The 25,149-nt window shown below is 42.4% G+C and overlaps 1 protein-coding gene across 1 annotated transcript in view; it reads left to right on the forward strand.

Annotated features, from left to right (window-relative positions):
• Window positions 1-25,149, forward strand: part of tusc3 (tumor suppressor candidate 3) — a 58,051-nt gene that overhangs the window by 22,911 nt on the left and 9,991 nt on the right. Inside the window, exons 7-8 of the mRNA XM_028975811.1 lie at window positions 20,317-20,380; window positions 22,747-22,821. Of these exons, the coding sequence (XP_028831644.1) occupies window positions 20,317-20,380; window positions 22,747-22,821 (139 nt within the window). The remainder of the gene's footprint in view (window positions 1-20,316; window positions 20,381-22,746; window positions 22,822-25,149) is intronic.

The raw sequence follows: 25,149 nt of genomic DNA on the forward strand, positions 1-25,149 counted from the left end.
GACATTATGGCCCACTTTCACCACTGATCTGGGCTCAGTTTTGAACCCAGGCCATCTGCTGGCATTAAGTCTTGTTTCATATATTTATTTTTTTGTAAACTTACCTGAAGTTTGTCTTTATGGGATGCTTCAGATGGTCTAGGCTGTGTCTATCTGTGTGTGTTTATGTGTCTGTGTGTGTTTTTTAAGACTGACAGACAATCCAGCTGTGTGTGTGAAGGGGTGTGAAAGGTATAACACTGTGCCCATCCAGGGACACATTGGCCCAGCCGGTGTCCAGACGTGATGCCACCAGGCCAAAGCAGCATGTATGGGGCTTTAATAGCCAATTTGTCACCCCACGCTGATTGTCCAGTGAGGTACTGTGGACCATCCCCTTAAAAACATCTACCGGCATGCCAAGTCAGTATCGGCCCCAGCAAACAGCATTTCAGAGTTGGAACGATAAACAAGAAACTCCCAGTCCCCCACTCCACCCCTCCACCCCAGATCTAATTAGCTTTAATGAATCACCCAGCTAATGTCAATGGATAATGTTTGAAATGCAGTCCAAGCCAGCGGGGGCCAGCAGTAGTTCTTAGTTAGCGAGTAAGCTCCGGAAACAACGATATCGCCTCGGAACACTTCCCCGCTTCCCTCACAGCGACACCAGGCCTCTTCAGAAAATGCACAGATCTCGTCTCCCACTGATCCAGGGAGCGCAGGGAGTACCCATCAGTTTGTATATCTCAAGCCAGAGAGCCAGCAAAACAAAAAGACAGGAGGGCGATGGAACAAATGGCGAAAGGAGCAGCTGAGAATGACAATTAAACTGGAGCTGGAATGGCTAATGCAGCATAAATTGTTAAAAAGAGGCACATTGCGCATCTGGGCTAGGCTGTTTGCATGGGACAGAGATGGAGCGAGATGATTCATCATGAACACGATGAACAGAGCGGGGCGGGGGTTGCGAGCGCCTGGCGTCCACCATCGCAGCACCATGTGGCTGGAGCTCAGCAACCGTCCTGTTAAAGAAATGAAAATCACCACCGTCCCCCCGTCCCCCCACCACCCACTCTACACCTCAAAAGCTTTGGCTGTAGACAAGCAAGGCGCCTTATGAATTATTCAGCTGTGAACATTGATCTGTAAGACATAAACAAACCACTAACAATGCCGGCGATTCTCCACAACTCGGGGTGCTTTAACATCTGCGGGAGACAGCCCTGTGTGTACAATCCATTCTGTCGCAGTTTAAGCCACATGGCTATATGCTTTGGTGTTGGGCGGGAGGCCGGCCAAAACTCTGTCAACAGGGCCAGCAGGCATTTTGCTAGAGATGTTTTTGTGCGTGTTTGTTTTGTTTTTCTGTATTTCTGCTTGCATTTTCCATTATGACCTAGTAAAGTAATTCTTTTAATAATGGGATTATGAATCAGCGTATCAGCACATTTTGTGCAGCTCTTGATTAATTGGATTAATTGGTAAAATTTCAACAGCTCTGAACTGGTGCAAAAGGTTCTGTATGGGGAACACTGATCATTGTTGTCACACCGGCGAGCTGACGGGGGAAGGAAGCGCAGAGGCGGGACATTCGGGAAACAAGGAATTATAAATAATAATAATAAATAAACACAAATAAACACCAGCACGATGGATGTAAACAGGGGAATAGAGGGTAGAACATGAACGAGCCCGCAGGCGTGTGGCGGTTGCCAGAACAGAAACTCAAGTTCGCGCACAGGGTCCACGAACATGTCGGAGCTGCAGAAGGGGCGGAGTCACAGACTTTTAAACGCTGTCAGAATTGACCCCAGCTGGCAACATCACCTGGGGCCAATCCTGACAATATGTATTATGGTATTATGACTGAGTCATAATACAAGTGAGGAAGATTGGAAACATGGGGCACACCTAAAAATACATTTACAGGATTTATCAGAGTGAATTACAATCTATAGTTACAGGGACAGTCCCTGAACCTGTGACTTTGTGGTTGTCTGGTTTCATAGGTGAGTGTCTTACACACAAGGCTACGACCACCCTGACATAGTTGCCTCTCTTTAACTAGGTTAAAAACACAAGAGTTGCCATATACTGGACAAATTATTTAATTGTCAGTCCCTCGGTCACTCTATAATCGCTCATTCCAAAGCAGGGTTGCAGCTATTGGAACACATCCCAAGACATTGGGCACAGGGTGGGGACTCATCCAGGACACCGGCCCACCACAGGGTGCAAATCATTTAAATGGAGAGCAATAAAATAATAATATTAAAATTACTCAGACCATTAGCTTTTATATATCTGTATAGTGTATCTATTAACCAGAAAAAAATATAACATCAGATTTTCATGTGTCCACAGAGTAAATGAAGAGAACACAATTAATGAAGCCAAAAAAAGCAGTGCGTCCGGAAAGTATTCAATTTGCATCCACATTTTGTTACGTTTCAGCCTAATTCCAAAATGGATTAAATTCATTTTTTCAGAAATCGGCAGACAACATCCAATAAAGATGGCATTGAGGTTTTGGCAAATTTATTAAAAAATAAAAAAAACTGAGAAATGCATTAACATAAGTATTCACAGCCTTTGCTCAATACTTTGTCGATGCACCTTTGGCAGCAATTTATTTTTGAATTTGATGCCACAAGCTTGGCACACCTATCCTTGGTCAGTTTGACCCATTCGTCTTTGCAACACCTCTCATCAGGCTGGATGGGAAGCGTTGGTTCACAGCCATTTTAAGATGTTTAAGATGTTCAATCGGATTCAAGTCTCGACTGGGCCACTCAATGACATTGACAGAGTTGTTCTGAAGTCCCATCTTCCATATCTTGTCTATGTGCTTAAGGTCATTCTGCTTGATCATCTCAAGGGTACACTCGCCTATGAACCAGAAGACCCAGGTTCAAATCCCACTTACTACCATTGTGTCCCTGAGCAAGACACTTAACCCTAAGTTGCTCCAGCGGGGGGGAATGTCCCCGTAACTACTGATTGTAAGTCGCTCTGGATAAGGGCGTCTGGTAAATGCTGTAAAAAGAAAATGTCATTATGGGGTGTTGTGTGTAGAATTCTGAGGAAAAAAAGGAATCTATTTTGAAAGCGAAGTGATTGTCATTGTGACACACAGCACATGGTGACATAACAAAATGTGTCCTCTGCTTTTAAGCATCACCCTTAGTGAGCAGTGGGCAACCATGACAGGTGCCCAAGGAGCAGTGTGTGAGGACAGTACTTTGCTTAGTGGCACCTTGGCGGATTGGGATTCAAACCAGCGACCTTCTGAATACGGGGCCGATTCCTTAACTGCAAGGCACTGCACTGTGAATACTTTACTTTACTTTACTTTACTTAGCAGACGCTTTTATCCAAAGCAAAGACACCGGTAATAATTTCTGGGTGCACTATATATGGACAAAATACAAGACCACTGTTACCCTTCCCAGAAGATCACCCTAAACATTAGCTTTTGGTTTTGGTTAATGGTTGATAATATGAAATAATATGTGTTATGATATGGTTGATAATATGTGCTATTTTTGGTGAGATGATTGTTGAATGATGTCACCATTAACATACTTGCTTTAATTCAAGCACTCTGATTGGTGAACTAGTGAATCTGACATTCACAAACACTCCCACTGTGCCTTACATTGTGCCAGGAAAATTCCCCCTTTAAGATAAGTGAGTGAATAAGGCACTTGGTGTTAAGCATTGACTGTCACAAGTGTGAAGCTGCACAATTGCCACTGTTTCTTGGTCCAAATTGAACTGAGACACGAATGGATTTGACTGGTTAATTATGGAGTCCTAAAATGAATTTTCATATTGCAAACTAAAAGTTAAAGTTAATATTTTGAGTGCTATGGTGCTTAGGCACAGAAATAAATGAAAAAGACATGAACCGTTCCATCAATATTTCAACATAAAATTTAGAACCATTCTTAAGTATAATATTATGATTTCTCAATGTGCTGTAGATTAATATGTATCATTTTAATCATTTTGAAAATCGTCAGGATTAATGTGCACTTTTATTTGGAATCTTATTTGTGTTTTGCTGCCTGCTGCAGGCTTTTATGCTTCTGCACGTGGGTAAAAGGGGTTTTATGTGTGTAAAGAGTAATGACCAGCACCGTTAGTTCTTATCACATTCCTTTTATTTACTGGGGAAAAAAAATATTATTCTTCACTAAAGGCCTCAACACCAAAAATAGTCTGCAAAAATACAGCTTGTTGCCGAGATTGGTTTCCTGGTCATCATTTATAGTTGTGCATCCAAGTGTGAAATTAAAAAAAAGGGGGGGAAAGGCTGAATGAGTTGGGGTGGGGTGGGTTGGGGTAAGTGGAAAGAGAAGAGAAGAAAAAACATTACCTTGATTTTCTAAACTAAACGTTACATTTGCATCAAATTATATTTCTCTTGTCAGAGCGAAAGTGCTAGTTCTGCGTTTTCTTCTCCTCCCTCGCTCTTTCTCTCTCCCTGCCTCATCCGGAGGACAGGCATGATATTTGAAAGTGTAAAGTTGTTTTATAATGAAGGCTTGCAGGCTCCTGATGGGGGGGCAAGTGTGGAGACAGCCTCCATTTCGTGAGCACTTCACAGGCACTTTGTTGTGCTGCCACACATCCTGTTGATTTGGCAGCTATCCACACTCACTGGATGGTTTATTCCTAAACTCTGTGACGTGAAGTAAAACATTTCACCTGGGTCTCATCTGGACAGCTTACTGCCGATCCCACCATCATGCCAGTGAGTCAAGTGATTGGCTATCCCATTAAAATATCTTCTGTTGTCTTTACGAACAACATGGTAGAATATTACGAATAACGTGGTAGAATATTTTATGCATTTTGTAATACTTTTGTGAAATTTTTTTGTTCTACCAAAAGTGTCATGGCACTGACCGCATTCAGCGTGTAAGGGAAAGGATAGACAGGGCACAGCACACGGGACAACAGGCAAATCCATCTACAGACATAGAAACATTCAATGACCCGGCAAGGACTGAACACAATCGGACTCGTTCAGGTGAATACAGTTTGGATAATTGCAGATGACATCGACACCAAAAAACTCGGACCAGTACAAGGATCTGGAGTAACCCCAAAGTCACAAACGTAACAAACAAAATGATATTTTACTACCTGAAAAGAAGCCTAATTTTGTAGACAGGTTTAGGGTTAGGATTATGCAATACCTTGGTATATTTATGTATGTAGAGTATGCATATGTAATGGCTGTAGCAGAGTATTTTATTATTTTCTGCTCATGTGATATAGCTGTGTACTTAGGTTTGGCAGATAATCATTATATTGGAAGGATAAGCTGTTTTTCATATGGAATCTAATTAAAAGCACTTCTATAGTGCTGTGACATGCAGCCATGCACACAGATTCTGTTACTAACACTGTACGTTTGTTGCTTTAAAAGATGAGCCAGTGATTTATTTGATAGTTGAACTAGCTGAGGTACCAACTATAAGTAAATTGGCTGCAAATTTATTGCCAGTCATGATCCTGATATTTTGTCAGTCGTGGTCTCAGGGTAGCTCTCACCTAATTAGATATTATTGATGTAGATATTTTATGTGCCAATCATCAATAATGAAAATACCCAACTCAGTTACAGCCTGACCCAATAGTTACATTTCTCACATTAGGTCATACATCACAGCGGTTTTGACTGGTTGTCAACATGTCATTGATTAGAGCTGTGACTGAAGCATTCCAGGGTATGGAGTTTATGCTCAGAAATGAACTGCTCACAGTAAATGGCTAAATGTTGGTCAGGAAGACCATTTGGCTACTGAAATTAAAAGACTCTGAAAGAATCTCTGCATGTGTGTTTATTTTGTCAGGTTTCTGCCCTGCCCATTTTCTCCCAATGTCACAAAAGACCTCAATAGCTCTGTCCCAAGTTTTGTCACTCTGTTGCTGACTATTTTCATTTTATTCCCCTGGAGTTGCTGATGAACTTTGCCTGCGGGTCAACGTTGTCCTTTCAAAGACAGACAAAGGGGTAAATCTGCAATTTCCTCCTTTTCCTGCTCTGTTGACACCTTTATTACATCTTCACAAATATTTGGGAAGTGGCTCCAGTTGGATCGAACTTTGCCACAGGAGTCTATATTAAGTGAATTGAACTGTGAACTAAAGCATTAAATAAAAGTGCACTTTAGGCGGAGATTTGCAGGAACTTGTCCAGGGAAGTTATTTGTGAATCCGAGGGACTGGAGCATTAAAAATGAATCTGTGCAGCAAATGGGCACTTTAATTACGGCTTAGAATGGGAGACCTACAAGCAAGATAGAGGGAGAGACAGAGACAGAGAGGGGGAACAGAATGAGAAAACAAATAGGGAAATGAATGTTGATTAACTGGGAATTAATCACATTGATGAAAAAGGTTTCATTTTCCTCTAAAGTCCTGGTAAAAAGGAACCCCTGGGGCCAGAAAGTTCGCAGAAGATATTTAAGTCTCTTCTTACACTTTTGGTCTAACAAAAGCTGCTCCATGTGCATGGTGGCCTTGCATAACACTGTTCAACACTGTGCAACAAAGGGAAGGTTTTGTGAACATTTTCATAAAAATGTCCTTCATATTTGACCTATTGTTTCCTGTTTTAGTTTTGACTTATTAAAACTCATTACATTGAGTCTGTGGTTTGATGAACCTCAAATTTCCTACAAGAGGAAGTGTAGTATTTGATTTGTTTGCCCCAGTGTTTGGATTATTATGTTACCAATTCTGTGTCAAAAAAATTAATAAATACAACACAGAATTTATGGGCATTTTGTGTATGTCCTTTTGTAGGATACTGCACAGTTGTTTCTTGCTCTTTTGAAATTGACTCGCAATGTAGTTTGTTTGCCCTCTTTTGTCTCACTGATCATAGTGAGTAAAGGGAAGCCGTTGCTCACTTTTATGAACTGGCTGTTGGTTATGTGATCAAACCCGCCACCGCCGACACACCAACATCACCTTGGATATTCTCCAGTGTGACCCTCTGACCAAGGGCCAGAATCCCTTTCTCCCCTTGGTTGTTATCAGTTACAACCCTGCACTCCACACCAGGCCTTCTGCAGTCATATATTTTTCCCTCTGCTACATTTTTTTAACCCGGCCCTGATTGAATCAATACAAGAAGTTGCATCAGCAGTATATTACATTTATAGGCAGCTGTTATTGAGAAATTATAATGTCAGGGTATAAATTGCCCTCATGATTCTGTAGCTGGGAAGGACTGGCAAAGGACCGGGTTATAGCCGTTATGGCTTATATTGGCCTTATGAGGGTCCAAGACTGTTACCGTGTCTTATGAATTTAAGACTGGGCTTTAAAGGCATTGAGTGACTAGAGTGGGGAATGTTATTGGCAGGATGGGCCTGTCTTTGAATGAGTGTTTTTACAATGGCCACAAAACTGAGGTTAATATTTAATGGTCAAAGGGTTGGAACAATGTAGAGAAGCTGACTTGCACTTATTAAGGCTGTGAATAGTTTTTACTGCCAGTTATTTGCAGCCCTTTGAATTGGTCAACAACATAAAAGATCATTACAGGCAGAGATCTTACACATCAGTGGTTCTCATTCCTATTCGTGGAGGTGGTGCCTATTGCACCCATCTGGGCCTGCTCCCTGCCACATGCGTCATAAGGGTGTTAAATAGTTCAAACTTTACGTAAAGTCTATTTCTGACTTAAATAAAAAATGGGGTTGGTGCCCTGAGTCTGCATCACATATATTGTAGAACGTGAATTGTTACACAGTACAGTATCCCTATGACCACTTTTTAATAAAGTGTATCAAAAACTTTTTAATAATGTATCAAAAATGTGAAAAGTATCTGTATTTTGTAACGATACTCAGCCCTACTCATATGCCTTGCCAGCATATTGTCTAGTGTTGGGGTTTAGATATCAAACCAAATCCACTGAATCCATAGATTCTGAACAATATGCTTAAAAAGAAGTCCTGTAATTGTATTAACTGTATTCTGCATGCAAGTCTTGGTTCCAGATAGGATGTTTTTACTGCACACCCTCTAATTATAATCGTTGAATTTGTGATGTGTTTACATACCATAAAGCCATGAAGAATTGATATACACATGCATTGTTCTTTGTTTTGCTGCCACTGGGGGTCATTGTATGTATGTAATGCAATTTGGTAGACAATGGATTTGTACCCAAAGCTCCATAACTAAAATATTGGTTTTAGTTATGGTTGAACAGTCTGTTGATATTCACATTTAAGTCGTGAAATATGGCTTCTCTTTACTTTACTTTACTTTACTTTATTTGGCAGACGCTTTTATCCAAAGCGACTTACAATGGGAAGACACCAGCAATTCTCGTTCGATTTCTATAGAATATCAAGTATACAAACTAAGAGCCCTGATAAGGCTTAGACTTGTCATTGAAGAACATGCTCGGAGAGTGTTGGGTGCTAGACTTTAAAAATTATAATGTATTTATACATTTTGTATTTGTTTGTTAAATGTGTATGCATGTGTATGTGTTAAATTTGTCTGTAATATTTTTGGAATAAGAGGGTTTTCACCTTCTTCTTAAAAGTGGTGATAGTCTCGGCTAGTCGTGTGGAGGAGGGTAGGTTGTTCCACCAGCCAGGGACAACAACGGAGAACAGACATGATTGGAATCGGAGACCCCGTGAAGAAGGAATTTTTAGTCTCCTTTCGTTTGCCGATCTGAGAGAGCGTGTAGGAGTGTAGCTAGGTAGTAGTGTGTTGATGTAGGAGGTAGTATTGTAGCTTCTGTGCAGGAGTGTATCTAGGTAGTAGTGTGTTGATGTAGGAGGGCGCAGTTCCATTTACAGCCCTGTAGGCAAGCATCAAGGATTTGAACTCAATGCGAGCAGCTACCGGGAGCCAGTGGAGGGAGGTAAGAAGAGGTGTAACATGGGTGTATTTTGGCTGATTGAAGATGAGGCGGGCTGCCATATTTTGGACCATCTGGAGTGGTTTTATGGTGACTGCAGAGGCTCCAGCCAGGAGAGAGTTACAGTAGTCGAGTTTGGAGATGACCATTGCCTGGACGAGGAGCTGCGTAGCCTGTTGTGAGAGAAAAGGCCGAATCTTGCGAATGTTGTAGAGAGTGAACCTGCAGGATCTGGAGCTTCTCTCCACATCTGAAGCTTGTATTGATGTTTACCAAGAACAAGGGGGCAGAGATGCTACAGTAAGATTGTCCTGCTGCTCTTATCCAAAAGAAGACAGAATCCGGCTGAGAGACAAAAGCAGCTGACTGAGAGGCTGATATTTTTATTACCTGGAATTACCTCATGGTAATTCCGACACTCACCAGCAACAATTTCAAACAATATACTTATACAAAAGTTCACGCTGAATGAGCCAAGCAGAGCAGAAATGGAGCCATCGCTGTTGAGCACATTATTTGCCTATTTTGCTACAATTGACATTTTGCTTCGAGGCACACTACTTTTTGTAAGCCTTAATGATTCATGGAAATGCATAAACACACACACACACACACACACACACCCATAAGTGAATGACAGAGAGAAGATGCTAATGGAAAAGAGCACCTATGCTTTGTCCAATGGCGTGTTTAATTTTTAATGCTGCTAAAGCCCTGATTCAGCAGCGATCAGCACTATAGACAGCTTCTCTCGATTATCTGGTCACCACACGGAATGGAGGAAGCAATAGGAGTTGAAGTGTATAAGTGATGTACAGAAAAATGATGAAGCACAGATTGCAGGAACAGTGTGCTTTATGTCAGATGTGAACCAGTTCACTATGAAATTGTGGAAGCATGTTTTTTTCCTCCTGTAGATTCTCCCCTATGAATAAATGTGTATGTCCAGATATTTGAGCAAAGGGTTAGCCCTAATGCATGTGCTTGGTTTTATAATTCTGCTTTGTTCGGGTAGAACTTATTGTTTTAGACTTTTATTCCAGATTCTGTTCATTATAACTCCATGCTGTACCTGATACCCAGGATGCTCTGGCTTGAGGGGAAATATGTTTATTTTCATCAATTAACAAAATGCAGTGACTGAACAGTACAGACATCTTAATTAAATCAATATTTATTGTGATCAACCTTCAAAACAACATAAATTCAAAAATTACACAGATTTTTAAGGAACTCTGGTAGGTTGTTCTAAATTTGCATGGAACCTCCATCTTTAGTGTTGCCTGCAGACACCCATTATTGTACCTCTCCAGGCCTTCAGTGAGCAAACTACATTCTGCTACACATACTCATCAAATAAGATTCATTTGTTTTTTATCTGTTTCCTTGGCTGACCACTTTGCCTACGATTCTGCTTTGAAATCTTTGATCTTGCTGATGTGTCTTGTTTTTTTGGTATGTGTGTCTTGCCATGGTATATGGCCTGTCTTCCACAACCTCACCTTTGTAGCAGAGTTTGGCTGTTCCCCAGGTCATGACGTGGTTCCCAGGACACAAGGAGGGCTCATGCCCTCAGCACAGTGTTTAGTCACTTGAGTCCTTCTCACATCTTCAGATCACACCAACCAAGAAAAGCAAGATACCTTATTACTTAGGCTCTTCCTCTCATCTGCTTATACATGAATGGGTGTTCAAGTTTTACTGCATACGTGTTCGTAGAATAAAACTCACCTCCTCGACTGTGTAAATTCACAATTGGTGTTGCTGCCTCGGCATCTGATTGTTTCAGTGTCAGATCATCGGTTTTTGTAAAATTTAATGATCATACCCCTGAATATAAGCCTATTAAACTCATTCTTAGATTACAGCATTTTTGAAGAGATACATAAAACTTTTGCTGTGTATTTTACTTTATTTTTTAAATTTGCGCAAGTTGATATAATAGCCTAGTGGGTAACACAGGCACCTATGTAGCAGATGACCTCAGTCATAGGTTCAAACTGTACTTTCTACCATTGATTTCTTTGATCAAGACACTTGCAAGGGGACTGTCCCTTTAACTCTTGATGAAAAAAAGTGATTGTCATTGTGAAACCAGCACAGCACACGGTGACATAACATAATGTGTCCTCTGCTTTTTACCCATTCAGGGGCAGTGGGGGGCCTAGCGGTTAAGGAACCGGCCCAGTAATCAGAAGGTTTCCAGTTCGAATCCCAGTCCACCAAGGTGCCACTGATGTGCCACTGAGCAAAAGCACCGTCCCCACACACTGCTCCCCAGGCACCATGGCTGCCCACTGCTCACCAAGGGTGATGGGTAAATGCAGAGATTAATAAAGTATAACAAAAAAATTGGCACAGTGGATTCGTTTAGTTTCCCTACCCGCTGAAGCTCTGGATAAGGGTGTCTGATAAATGTATAGGGAACGACAATAGTCTGGCTTAAGATGAATAGCATACTAAAGGCACTGCCCTTGGTATTGATAATGATGAGAGTGATTATAATGATCAGTAGCAAGGACATCAGCCTCTCAGGCTTTCGCAGCCCATCAGATCCGATCACAGTCACATGAGAGAACAGACATCTCACTGAGGATGTATACAGTAGCATCCAGATGCCCGGAGGATGGCAGCCAACTGACATCCGGCCTTGAAGGACAGGTATTAAAAAAGCCTTCTCCATCTCCTCTCCCTTCCCCGCTCTGTCGTTCCGGATCTCGTTAGGCACGACAAACCAGTAGTTCGGCCATCAAACTGTCCATAACTGCAGAATTCTTTTGACAGGCCAGAAAACTCTCGCCTTAACTTCAGTTGGCAGCCCTATTATGCTGTTTTCGCCAGCTTAAGGTTCATTGTCCTCCACTACGATTTTTGTCTCGACTAAAGAGGTTTGGCACTGGGGGGTGTTTGTGTGTCGCTGTGTGCGCCTTGCCTGTATACGTGCAAATTCTGTGAGTTGAACCACTTTATACAGCAACAAGTAACCCACTGCTTATTACCAAAATACTAATTTCACATTGTAATTGAGGGATATTGTATTGTTTTTGGAAAGTAATTAGTTACTGAAATGGAACATTGCTGCTGATATGAAAAAGCATAACAAGTGCACCCAGTAAACAGATGACTAAACAACTGAAGGAGCACTTTTACACTTAAACGGCAGCATTTTATCCACTCAAGGAAACTCTAAAGGATGCTTTTGGCCCTGATTTCCAATGTAATGGGACCCACAATGAAAAATGTTGGACTATGTTGGGGCAGTGGTGGCCTAGCAGGTAAGTAAGTGGACTCATAACCAAAGGGTTGCCAAGGTGCCTTTGAGGTCCCCTTGAGCAAAGCACCGTCCACACAGCTGCCCACTGCTCACTATGGGTGATGGGTTAAATGTAGAGGACATTGTAGTGTGTGCACCATGTGCAGTGCTGTATATCACAATGACAAAAACTTCTCCTGTCCGATTAAATCACAGATAGCAATCACAGTTTTTCCAAGGTTGTCATGCAGTATGGGTGAAGAGAAAGAACTTTCTCCAGATGAAATGCATGAAATAAGGCTGTGCATTTAGGCAATATGGACTTGTAAATGATTAACTGTAAAAATGTATGGTGTAAAATGTATGCTGAGGTACTGAAACGAAGGCAAAGTCTGAGGTGAGGAAAACCTTCCCGCAATGATATCAGCTGATTGTTTTAGAATACGATATGGACCTAATATGTGTCTGTTGCATGAACCACAAGCAGTTTACAGAGATTTTTTTTTTTATTAGTCTCACCATTTGCATGTGCAATCAAATTGGACCAAAATAAAAAATATATATTTTGTGTTTCTTTTTGAGAGAAAGTTTTCTGTTTTCCAGCCACTGTGCTGTTCTTTCTTTTCTTTTTTTTTAAATGAGCACCTCCTCAGTCAATATTCTCTATCAATGACATTGATTATTAAGAAAATTTAACATATCCAGAATATGTATAATAATTTGGATTAATGCACACTCACATTTTTTTTATTTAAAGGGCAGCTAATATAGCTCTTTATTTGTCTACCTTTGTTTTTAATGTGGACTCAATGGTCAGGGTCAGCTTTAGGCTCAGAAAATATGAGGAGAGTGTCTTTGTTATTGTGTAGTTACTGCTAGTGAGCAAGAGGGTTAAATGACCCCCATCTTCACAGAGTTTCAGAGGAGAGTGCTGATGAGAAAGCAGTCATGTGAACGAGGGAGAAATAAGCCACTTCCCCTGAAAAAAAAAGACCATCAGAAAATGGCCCTCTTCAATGTTGAGGCAAATGACATGTGACTAACCACTCTCACCACTCTTCAACCCCCTGTCCTTCCTCTTCGGTTTATTTTGGCATGATCTATTCAGATGAAGGGCTTAAGATGAACTTTTTTGTTCATCTCTTCTTTTCGACGTCTCTCTTTCTCATGTGCGCTCTCCATCGTCTTTTTACTTTTTCTTTCAGATTTAGTTTCTCTCTTGATCTCTTGCTTGTATTTTGGGACTTTTTTTTCTTCCCCATAGACTCCCCCCCATAGACTCACTCTCAGAGATCAAAGTAGGGCCAGAGGGTCGACCACCCCACTCTCTCTCTTTGGTTTTCCCCTCTCTCTCTCTCTCTCTGTCTCTCTCTCTCTCACACACACACAGACACACACTTTATGATTTCTCTGTTTTGTCTTTGTTGCTCGGTTCAGCATCTCTCACTCTCTACTGGCTGTACCCCAGTCAGTATTGCCCTCTCTTTCTCTCTCTGTCTCTCTCTTTCACCCTCTCTCTGTGTCTTCATCTGTCCCTCTTTCTCCCCATTAGGTGTCACTGCTGATGAGCTTCATTGCCACTCATTAGTGATAAGGGGCACTACTGACATTTATAGTGTTGGACGGTGCTTTGGAAGGGTTGATGGGGTGACTGCTCCCAGACCATGGTGTCTGCCCAATCAGACATGAGGCAGAGCGCTTCTCTCTTGGCATTAGCTGCTGTGAAAGATAGGACCCCTGCTGCCTAATGATAGGCTCAACGTCTGCTGTGTCTTCAGCCCGACTGGCCTTTGATTCTAAATGCCACTTCAGTAACTCTGACTATAATATTTTATAGGGTTTAACATATTGCAGCTGTACCAGTGTGTGTGTGTGTGTGTGTGTGTGTGTGTATTTGTGGTTGTGTCACTGTTCTATTGCCTGCCATGCCTGGGGCTTTTATTTCATTTTTCAACAGTCCTCCTCATCCGAGCAGTTTGTCCTTTCATCTGTCCGGTCTGGTTGCAACTGAATAGCAGTATTCTCTACACTCATTGTTAGCACGTGGTTGCTGTTAAATGTCTTCTAGCGATGTAGACACCAAGTGCACCTCGGACCGGAGCGTCTCCTCGACAGCCCCCCGCAGCTCTGACTCAGCGGTGCAGCTCATGCAATAATAAGAACATCACTTAGGCTTTTTTTTAATTCAGCAAACAGGCTCAGCCTCCATGTAATATTGATCACAGAGGCTTTTCTCCGAAAGTGGGGGCAACGCTGAAAGCAGATAGGGGTCTGCAGGTAGGGCTTGTTGTGCCATAATTTGTTGTTGCAGAGGTGCAAGAGAGAAGGATACAATGCTGCCGCAATGCATTGCCTAAAATAATTCATACTGCAGATTATTCTAATGTATCTCAGAAATATAGAATATTGTAATTTGTTTTAGAAGAAGGTGAAATTGAATGAGGCAGACCTGACAGGACATAAGGGGACATGGCGGAGCTATGAGGAGGGGCTGGGATTACTTGCGACAAAAGTGGAGTGCTGAGAAAAAAAAAAGTTATGAAACAAAGTTTATTTAATTTCTCTATCCCTCTTTGCAAATATAATAGTAACCATTGTAATTATTTCAAATAGAAGTGAAATTAATGGGTCCTTTTGTGTGTTTCAGCAGACCCTCTCCTAGAGTATAATTACTATCTCAGAGTCGCCTTTCCACCTTTATTCTCACTATTACAAATGTAAGTTTTTTTTCCTGCACTCATGCACATTTCCCTTCTCCATCTCAGTTACTCTTTCCTTTTTGTTGACTTTTCATTTATCTCCATCTCCTAGTGAGTACTTTGACCTTTAAGACGGAAGTCTGAAAAACACTGAATAAAACAATGAACAGAATCATTTGTAAAGGTTATAACAGGAAACCCATTAGGCAAAGTCATGTCCCTGGAACTATTTGTCTACACCCTGCATGTGACAGATTTCAAAAAAGAGTAAAAAAGCAACCGGGGGGTGAAAATAACATTATCCGTTGCCATTCAAAAACTCAGCTCTCAGCCATCAGCCTTGAATTTGTATTTCTAATTCATTTAGACGTTACAGGGATTGGGGCATAGGCGCGGGGCCTATCTGAAGTGTCAGTCGGCAAGAGAGTGGTGGAGTTGGAATGTCACTTTATTCAAATGAAATGAAGAACACACGTCCTGTGGATATAGTCATTTCCTTTGGGCCATGAGACAAGGCTGTGAGTGAGAGGTTCCCACTTTTCTCTCACAAAGAGAGACAGAGACTCTTACCATTTACAGCATTTATCAGACGCCCTTATCCAGAGCGACTTACAATCAGTAGTTACAGGGACAGTCCCCACCTGGAGACACTCAGGGTTAAGTGTCTTGCTCAGGGACACAATGGTAGTAAGTGGGATTTGAACCTGGGTCTTCTGGTTCACAGGCGAGTGTGTTACCCACTAGGCTACTACCGCCTGGTCTCTACCACTGAAGTTCTTATCTGGTCAGATGTCAAATCTTTATCAACATGTTTATTTTATTACATTTTTTCATTACTGATCACTGTGGTATATTTGTTATGCTATCATGCATCATCAGGACACTGAGGCCGGGGTCATGCTTCACAATGTAGGCTAGATTTAAAATTTTACAAAACCCAGGAGTCATCCTACAATTGCATTTAAACTGTCAAAAAATATGATTTGGCTAATATGATCACACAGAGTGGACTGTGATGATGTTTCTCTTCTGGTTCTATGTTGACATTTACAGCATTTAGCAGATGCCCTTATCCAGAGTGACTTACAATCAGAAGTTATGAGTGTCTTGCTGAGGGACACAATGGTACTAAGTTGGGTTTGAACCTGTGACTCTGTGGTCATCTGGTTCAGAGATGAGCCTGTTACCCACTATGCTACAACCACCGAATACCCTGGTTTAGAGTTGGATATGGCTATGCCGGATACAGTTTTTTGCTGCTTGTCACATTTCTGAGCATGCCCGCCTGCCTGTTTGTTTGGCCGCACTTGGGAGCATTGTTTACCATTTGGCTGATTATCTGTGTAATGCTTCCATACTGGGACATGGGCGTGAAAAGCGCCCCTCTTAAGCCCCAATCAGTGAGTTGTGACTTTGCACGGCTACATATAGGCCACGTCTGTTCTAATGAATGGAAATATAAAGCTCCATTCATCAGTTTAATTGGAAGTGCTGCTCTGTGTATTACAGTATTTTTCATCCCGGTGCCAGTGCCAGGCGATTTGCAATTCCGATTTATGCGGGCCTGCTAATGTGCCTCGCATGTTCTCAGCATTTTTTGACAGAGAGCCTTCTATTGTTTTCTGATTGAAAGTAACATTAAAACAAGCCATCCAAGTGGAAAGAGGGAAGGGAACGCCCTGACGAAGGAAGAAAAACGCCTGACTGATGGGTAAGATGTGATAAGCAATCTTGTTTATTGAGAACTCTTGTTCATAGAGGGGGGCTGTTATTGCATTGCTTATCACAGAAACATATTATTTCCAATGGGGAGCTCCATGAAGAATCATCCACATAATCACTGTCAAGACAAACAGGGATCTAGATTGCAGAATGGCAAGACATGATGTTGAGAATATGAGGCTTATATGCCCTCATCGGTTCGGCCTTGTGGTCTGAGGACAATTTGATGTTGCTGATGGGATAGCAGCTGAAGAAAGGAGCTGGGGAGAGGTGTCCGTGGTGCTGTTTAAGTGGAAAGGAGGGGTCTGGAAGCGCTTTCGGTCTGGAGTGCTACTGACAAGGGCCCTTGGGAGTACTCCCAGCCACTTGCCTGTGAGGTTGAGGGACGTCCCTGTCCTTATCGTCACGCCGCAGCAACAGCCTGTTCAAACCAGCTGCCTCTAGGCTTATGAAGTTGCTTCCCTGTCCTGTATTCCCATGGCTCCCAACATCGGGACAAAATGACTGCTTCCCCTGTCCTCCACTGCCATTGACCGGGCTCCATCAGAAGCTTGCCTTTAAGGGTTATCAGTTTTCATTTCACTTAAATAATTCAAAAGCAGTATAGCTACTAAGCAAATTCACCACAGTTTGTCTTTCTGATTTCTTTTGGCTAAGAGGAAACGCGAAAATATGACCGTCTTCCAGCGGTTAGGGGCATAATAACCCTACTTTGAATTCTCCATCCAATACATGCTGTGTAATAAAGCCTACCCCGAGTCACCCACTCTCTGTATACACTATGAAGGAAACAAATCAATCACTGACTGCGGCTCACTTGTGGTTTTTTTTTCCGTCTCAGGCGAAGAGCAATTACCGTTCAGAGTTCAGCTCAAGATTACCCTCCCATTATTCAAAACACTCCTCTCTTTGGCCACTGCCATTGAGGTTCAGCTGCTTTACATATTTTTTGGGGAATTGTTCAAAATCTGCAGTGTATGTGGTCGGGCCGTTTGCTTCGGCGGAACTCCTTTCGCGCCGTGAGGTGCGCTGAGCTCGAACGGAGTTGGCAGGCAGAGCGGGCACAAACTCAGCAGAATGGCTAAATGTGAGCGTGTGTATCATTAATTTCCCTGCCTGGTCTCCTGGTCCCCAAATCACCCAGGCTACTGGACTCGCAGGCTAACGCAGCCATATATTTCTGACTCTATGGAACTCTATGTTCCATGATTTCTTGGAAAACTTGTGCGTTGTGAACCAGAGGGTCACCACAGCCACCACCACCGTCACAACTAAAGCTTCAGGGATTTTCAAATGGACCAGTAGCAGCATAGTGGACACATATTGTACACCATGATACTGGACTACATGTTGGACTTCTCCACCTTTACAATTATAGGCCTCTTTCTCTTATTGGACAAATCATCACAAACCCGGCATTGACACCATTTGCAGGCTCACTCTACCCTGGGAGGGGGTCCCTCTCTGTGTCACTTCATCCTGAGGTTTCTTCCTTTCTTGTTTTTCTCTCTCCTAGAGGTTTTCCTTGTGTGACGAAGGGTCAAGTGTGATGGGATGTCAACTGTAGGGCCTGTCAAAGCCCATTTAGACATACTGTATGTGATCTTGGGCTATATAAGTAATTGTCATGGCCAACGCGCCTCCAGCCCGCTAGAGGGCACCTCACCAGCCTGGGAGACGACGACCCGGAAGAGGAAATGGAAGCGGGCGGTGGCAAGTATAAAAGGGAGGTAACACCAAGGAGACACGCCCGCTCTTTGTATGAGTTAAATGAGTTGTATGAGTTTACTCGCCAGAGACGCTAGCTCTCTCACCCACGACCTACGATAATCGAGATTCCCGTAATACGACCTTCGCCTGTCCACGACTTCGAGAATTGCCTGATCCCCTGGAAACCACGAAAGGAACCCCGACCGGAACTTCCTGACTCCAACCTCTTCCTGCCCCTGACCTTGAATCTACCTGACCCCTCGGTTAAGACGGGATTCCATGCTCCCCTACCTTTCTGCCGCCCAAGACCTACTCCCGTCCAGTCCAAGATCCCGGACCATCCTGAAACCCGCCGTCTTCCGGTTCTCCTCTGCCCCGGTCCTTCCCAAAGATCCCGAACTGACTCCCCGCTGCGTTGCAGCGCGTCCATTACTTCCTCATTCCTCGCCGGCCAGGCGCCCCCGGTCCTCCGGCCCCGCTTGCCCAGCGTCCTCTCCCGGTACGACGGCTTATCCCCACGCCGAAAGTATGTCTGCAAGTACGTCATCGAATTCCCCCTGTGACAGTAATATATGTTGTTGTTGTTGAGTCTGGTTGCATTGTGTATTGTGTTCTTATCATACAGAGCTTATGATGTGGATTCTCCTGCCAGGTAATAAAGTGTTCTATGTTTAGGTCCTTGCTGTTTATTAAATTTCTGATACGCCCACTTGGCTTTGTGTCTGGTTGTGTCACGCTAGCTGTAATATTTTTGGATGCTCTTGCCAGAAGCACCTTTGACTACAAGGGCCAGAATTCTCTGGGGTCAGCCCACACATTGGATGGATTAGAGGGTCCTCTACTCCTCCTCCATTCACCTCTGTCTCTGTATCTGTTACACCGGATGACTTTTGAAAAGCATTTTGGAAGCATTAAACCACGCCTGCCCGTGTGCTGTGCACAAAGCGGAGAGTGAAACCCACATGCTGCCATGTGATCAGTGAGTCAGTGTCTGGCTAACCTGTTACCCCACCATCCTGCCTCTCCTGGTATTAAGTGGTCGCCTAATGGAGGAACAGAGGGGGGGATTCCTGTACGTTCTGTGTTTTTTGACGTTGGTTAAGAACTAAATCAGCCATTTTCACTCCCACACAGAGTGGACCTAAGAACCGTGGCTCAAAACAGTTTTTGCTGCTTATCCTATCGCTTTCGTGGGAGAAAGAAAAAACAAGGCTGAAGGGCTTAGGAGCTGAGTACAAATTGCACATTTGTGCTGACCTCGTAGCAGGCAGGGCTTTGTCAGATGGTAAGCCCCCGTTGAGTTCTACTGCCTCGTGTGCTTAAAAAATAAAAAATAAAAAAACCTTACTACACATGCCTCTGTGCTGTTAGCAGCAGTAGAGAGTTCGTCGGGAGAATCCACTATTATAGTATTCCAGCTGAATTACCACTGTTTACACCAACTCCTCCTTATCGCAGGGAAAGGTATTTAAGAGGAGGCAGTTGCCCGTGCCTGCAGCCGTGTCTGGCCTCAGGGTAAAGTTGCCCTGCCAGTCTCCATCATCCGAAAAAAGGGGAGGGTAATAAGGCCCTTATCAGCTAAAATGCACACACTCATACACATACATCTGCCCACCTTCTTTCCGTGCCATGCAAGGATTTTAGTCACCACCGAAGGACCCATGTTTGATCACATACTATTGTCGCTGCAAATGTAATTGCTTGCTTAAATTCCAATATTGCATCTTGCATATATAGTGTTTACGCTACTTGCGCAAACCAGATATTACAATTATTATTAAAGGTATATGCTTAACTACCTCTATGAATAGAATGGCTGCGAGCCTAAACCTAACCCTACGTCTAAACTTTCTCTTATTAACCAAAGGGAAATGATTTCTTTTTCTGTTACAGAATATTTCCACTGGTACCAAAATGGCATGCTTCACTGGCAGGCTTCGCTGTCATTGTGAAAGCATTTGGGACACGTGTCACATGTTTACCACCTTAGTAACATTATCCAGCCACACCTCTAACTCCACTCTCTCCTCTGTCTTTTCCAGAGTTACATCCATGGGAGCAGCCAGGCTCAGTTTGTTGCCGAGTCCCACATTATCCTGCTGCTGAGTATCCTTTCACTGGTGCTGAGGCGAGGAATCTTCTGGAATCTGCAGTTCCGTTGTGTAAATCACTTCATCGGTCATGTGCAGGACGTTCACAAATATTCGCCTGCAACTTCCCCCTCCAGCGCAGCAATCACTCGTGCTGAGCAAATAAAAAAAGACATATGAGGACAATATTGTTTTTATAGAAATGTTTATGTATGCATTGGATTATGTCCCCATATGTCAAAGATATTTTGCCATAAATGGTATAATATTTTTGCATGTGGCAATATCATAAATCCTCTAATGTACTGCATGTTATCGTTCACGCACTTCTTGTGGTTTGGAAACACAATTTGCCAGTTATATATTTTGTTTGTAAGTGTATGGTTTAAATGTCATTAGATCTGGCTAGCGATAGCAGAGATATAAGGGCACATGGCCTGCAGACACAGCCTTTAAAACAGTAAGCAGTGCTTGGGCTGCTGCAGCATATAGATTGATATTGTGACCACCTCTCCTCTTCATTCGGCGCAGGTGTCGCGTCTGATGCATGCATGTGTGTTCGCCCACTTTTTGTCAAGAGAGAAGAATGCCTTTGGATTGGGAATTGCACAGGGAATTGGTGTTTCTGATCGGGCCTATGTATGATATTGAATGCGTCATATAAAACATTTGCCGGTAGAATGGATACAGACACAGATTGAGGGGAAGCCCAGCCATGCTCATGCACACTCGAAGAAAATGTTCCGCCGTGAAGGCCTCGTGGGTAAGGAAGAGGACCGTTATCGGAAGGTTGTCGGTTCAAATACCGAAGTGCCAAGGTGCCACTGAGCAAAGCACCGTCTCCCCACACACTGCTCTGCAGGTGCCTTTCATGGCTGCCCACTGCTCATTAAAGAGATGGGTTAAAAGCAGAGGACTCATTTCATTGTGTGCACCGTGTGCTGTAGTAGTGTACACAAATGGTTTATTTAACACTGAACCAAGGAAAGGAAATAGTGGTCTGATGCCAAAAAGTAGTGGACTTGTCCAGATTACACACCAACATGTATGAAGAGTGACACGAGGGACAGGATGAGAACATGCTCATTATATAAGGAAAACACAGTAAACACACACACAATGCCCCTCTCCATCCTCTAATGGTGGTGGGCCATTGTGGCCGCTGTCCACCTGGACCTGGGCATCACAACCTTACATAATTTCATGTGTTAATTATTTATGAGAAATCTGGACTATTTATATGAAGTTTTTTTTATGCTGTTTGCTTTAACAAGATTAACATTATAATGACAAAATGAAAATACATTTGGATCAAAAAGGTCCACATGAGAACTATTTTTGGAACACACCCAGAACCTGCAGGTACACTCACTTTCTCGTCTCTCACCCAGCCCCATGCCCAAGTTTGTTTTCGTTCCTCCTTCTTGCCAGTGGGTAGGTGCAGCTCTTGGATGGTGGAGAGGGGAGGCTGAGGCTTTTGGCAGACAGCGCGAGTCTCCAGCCTCCCCGTGTCCCTCCGTCAGCAGCAGCACTACAAACAACCTGTCCGCAAGGCAAAGAAGGGAATCGGCCAGCATATGCTGCACTCAGGCCTGCATAATGAAGCTAGGGCTTGCTTTGCATGGTCACTGGTCATTACATCATTAGAAGCCACATCCCATGATTTCTCTGCTGATGTATTCTTCAATGATTATAGATGAATATGAATATATAAATCATATATTAATTGATTTTGGTGTTGTTCCCACTAGGAAAGTTTTGCTTTACAATGCAGTATTGATTTAACTCCTTTAACCGCAGGAATCAGCATCAAGGGCAGCTCCTTACTTTACTTTACTTTACTTTACTTTACTTTACTTTATTTATTTTATCCAAAGCGACTTACAAGGAGAGCTCCTGTTTATTATTCATAATTCATCAAGTTACTACATGGAACAATCATGTCTAGACCAACAGTAAGGTTCTAGAGATTTGAAGGCCTTAATGAATCACCCATTGTACAGTTTAAATCAGTTGTTACATATATACTATCATTTTTTTTTTCCTCTACATTTCATACACTGGTGCTGTAGCGTAGAGTTGGCAGCGGTATGCAGCATTAAAGCCTCTCTGAGTTTAACAGGCTTGCTCTGTCTGCGACACCACAACACACACACGCACGCACACACACACACACACACACACACACACAGACCCAGCAGCTATTCAAAGACATTTTGGAGCACAAAGCGTGTCTACTCCACTGGAACATGAAATGTATAAAACAAAATGTTTTCTGCACACAAACAAACAGAGGAGAATGAAACAAAAACACAATAAACTCCCTGACCTGTCACTGGGCAGCGACACACGCACCCGCTGTTTCCTTGACAACAGCCGCAGATGCTGCCATTTCCATGGGGATGGTCCTCTTGAATGAAGCCGCAAGTTCCAAAGGAGACGTGGGCAAAAGAAGGAGTGAGTTCTATCAGCTTTTTTCTTTCTTTTTGGCTGTCTTCATTCTGGTTTTGGTTGGAGTGAACTCTCATGAAGTCTTTGTAGCTTGAGTGTCATAGGGTTATAGAACTGGAAAGACGGTGGGAAAAAAAAATCATAGATGTCTTCCTCGCCTTTGTAGAGGTTTCCATGTGTTGTTCCCTGGGAGCTGCTTTTGAGTGTGAAGTTGAATCAACTTCCAATTTAAGCTTGAAATCATATTTGAGTAAATTCCCGTAATACATTTCTACCTTGTCACAAGCGAATATACTCAATGTATTATGACTTGTTCCATGTCCCATGTGGTAAATTACTACTATGTTTTAACCATCAAGTAGAATTTGAAACCTTATTTTTAAACAGACAGCATGTACTTTAGCTTTCGAGGTTTGCTTCTCTGCCCCATCAAATCATACATCTCGCTCCCCCACCCTGGTTCAAGGAACTTTCGCAGATGTTTTAAGGTATATAGATATACAATGTGGTCGCGCAAGTTTGACATGGCAAGGAAGGAGATCTGGAACGATGGCTGGGCATGGCGACGAAGAAGGACGCATACGCACGATGTCACGAAACGGGTTTAATACACGGTGAACAGGACAGTGGAAAAATCAAGTAACAATGACCCGACGGGGAACAGATACAAACAGACACACATTTGTCAGGACAGGATCTCATGATATAGCTTAAAAATATTATTTTTAGGCCATTTTTCCAGCCCTACTTGTCAGTCAACATGGCTCCTTGCTTCAGTGTTGGATTTGTCTTCCAATAGGAACTGTAGCAGTCATTCAGGAGCATCAGTTTCATATCATACACATTGCTGTTTTAACAAAAACGTTTCAGTAGAAAAATACCAACCTGTAAAAAGATGAAAACCTCCTGATAGGGACTTCTTACACTATTCTACTCTGGTACCTGGTTCTGCATGTCTCTGTTGTAAGGTGTCCATGCATTCATGTTCTTGACAGCTGTGTCACTGCAGTGTTTGTGTTATTCATATTCGATTTTTTGGCCTGTTGCTTTATGACCTCTGACCTCATTTGATGTGTGATATGTGTGATAATATGTGAGAAAATCTGGATAAGCCGTGACTTTAAATTTGAATTAAAGTTTAGAATTTCTTAATCAGAACACTGTTGCTGATAAACAACTGTCATCTTCTATTGTGGGGGATTTTATAAAGAGGATGATGAAACAGATTCTAAGAAAAATGTAAAAAATGATCCAAATTTAATCAGAAATCCCTCTGATGTCTGTATTTGTGTGTGTCAGGAGTTACTTTGGTTTTGAGAGTAAGCAGCTGTGTGTGTGTGAGCTGTGTGCTTCATGTTGCTGGCTATATATCGAGACGAGTAAGAGTGAACACTTATGTATCAATGGTGTGATTATTTTGTGTCGTACACAATTTATCTGAATTTTGTCCTTTCACGCCTCCAAATATCCAGATGCATCTCAGTTGTAGGGACGTGTTGAATGTAATGCTTGTAAATGTTTAATACAAATGTGTTGTTGCTCTACAGAACTGTGCCGATGACTCCTTCAAAATGAACATGTAATAATAAAAAAAATAAGTTGTATATATAGGGAGGGCGGCACAGTGACATGGTCAGTAGCACCATGGCTGAATTAACTTGAATGGTTAGAAGAAAAGATGGAGTGAGTGATGCAAAGGAGTGGGTCTCTTTCATAAATGCCACAATTTTAGGTTACCATTTTCTTCTATAATAAATCATAATGATTTTAAAGGTAGGGGTCAGGGAGGGTTGCACAACAGGTTATTTATTGCCCCTTTAAACATCTTTTGTAATTACAATAATGCAAGACTGGTAGGAAAAACTTATAGATTGACTTATAGATTAAATATATGTTATTTAAACCTGTAATGCATCTAGTTGTGCCCATTCATGCCATTAGTTTAACATTTAGTTTCAAGTCCACTTGATTTGATGTCCTCAGTCCTTTCTCTTTTTTAGCTGCAGTTCTCTTCCTTTGGTATGCAAATATGGAGATTTATAAGCATTATGCAAATGACAAGTTATTTAGGAAAGGAGGTTGAGGTTAATCCACCTCTTCCAATTTTAGCACCTATCGGTGAAACCACTAAGTTGTTTTTTTGGGGGGCAACAAATGACAGTAATTATCTGGGAGTGGATGCTTTGGGAACATGGGTGAATTGGTTTTACTGGTGTAGCTCCTCCCGCCAAACTGCCCCTATTATACAGTCAAAATTTCATATTAGTAGGATTGTCAAAAATTGTGATAATTAAATATTAGCTGTATGTTAAGTAATCAATACAGTCATGGCTT

The sequence above is a fragment of the Denticeps clupeoides genome, chromosome 4 (genome assembly GCF_900700375.1).
Source record: "Denticeps clupeoides chromosome 4, fDenClu1.1, whole genome shotgun sequence".
Taxonomy (NCBI): domain Eukaryota; kingdom Metazoa; phylum Chordata; class Actinopteri; order Clupeiformes; family Denticipitidae; genus Denticeps; species Denticeps clupeoides.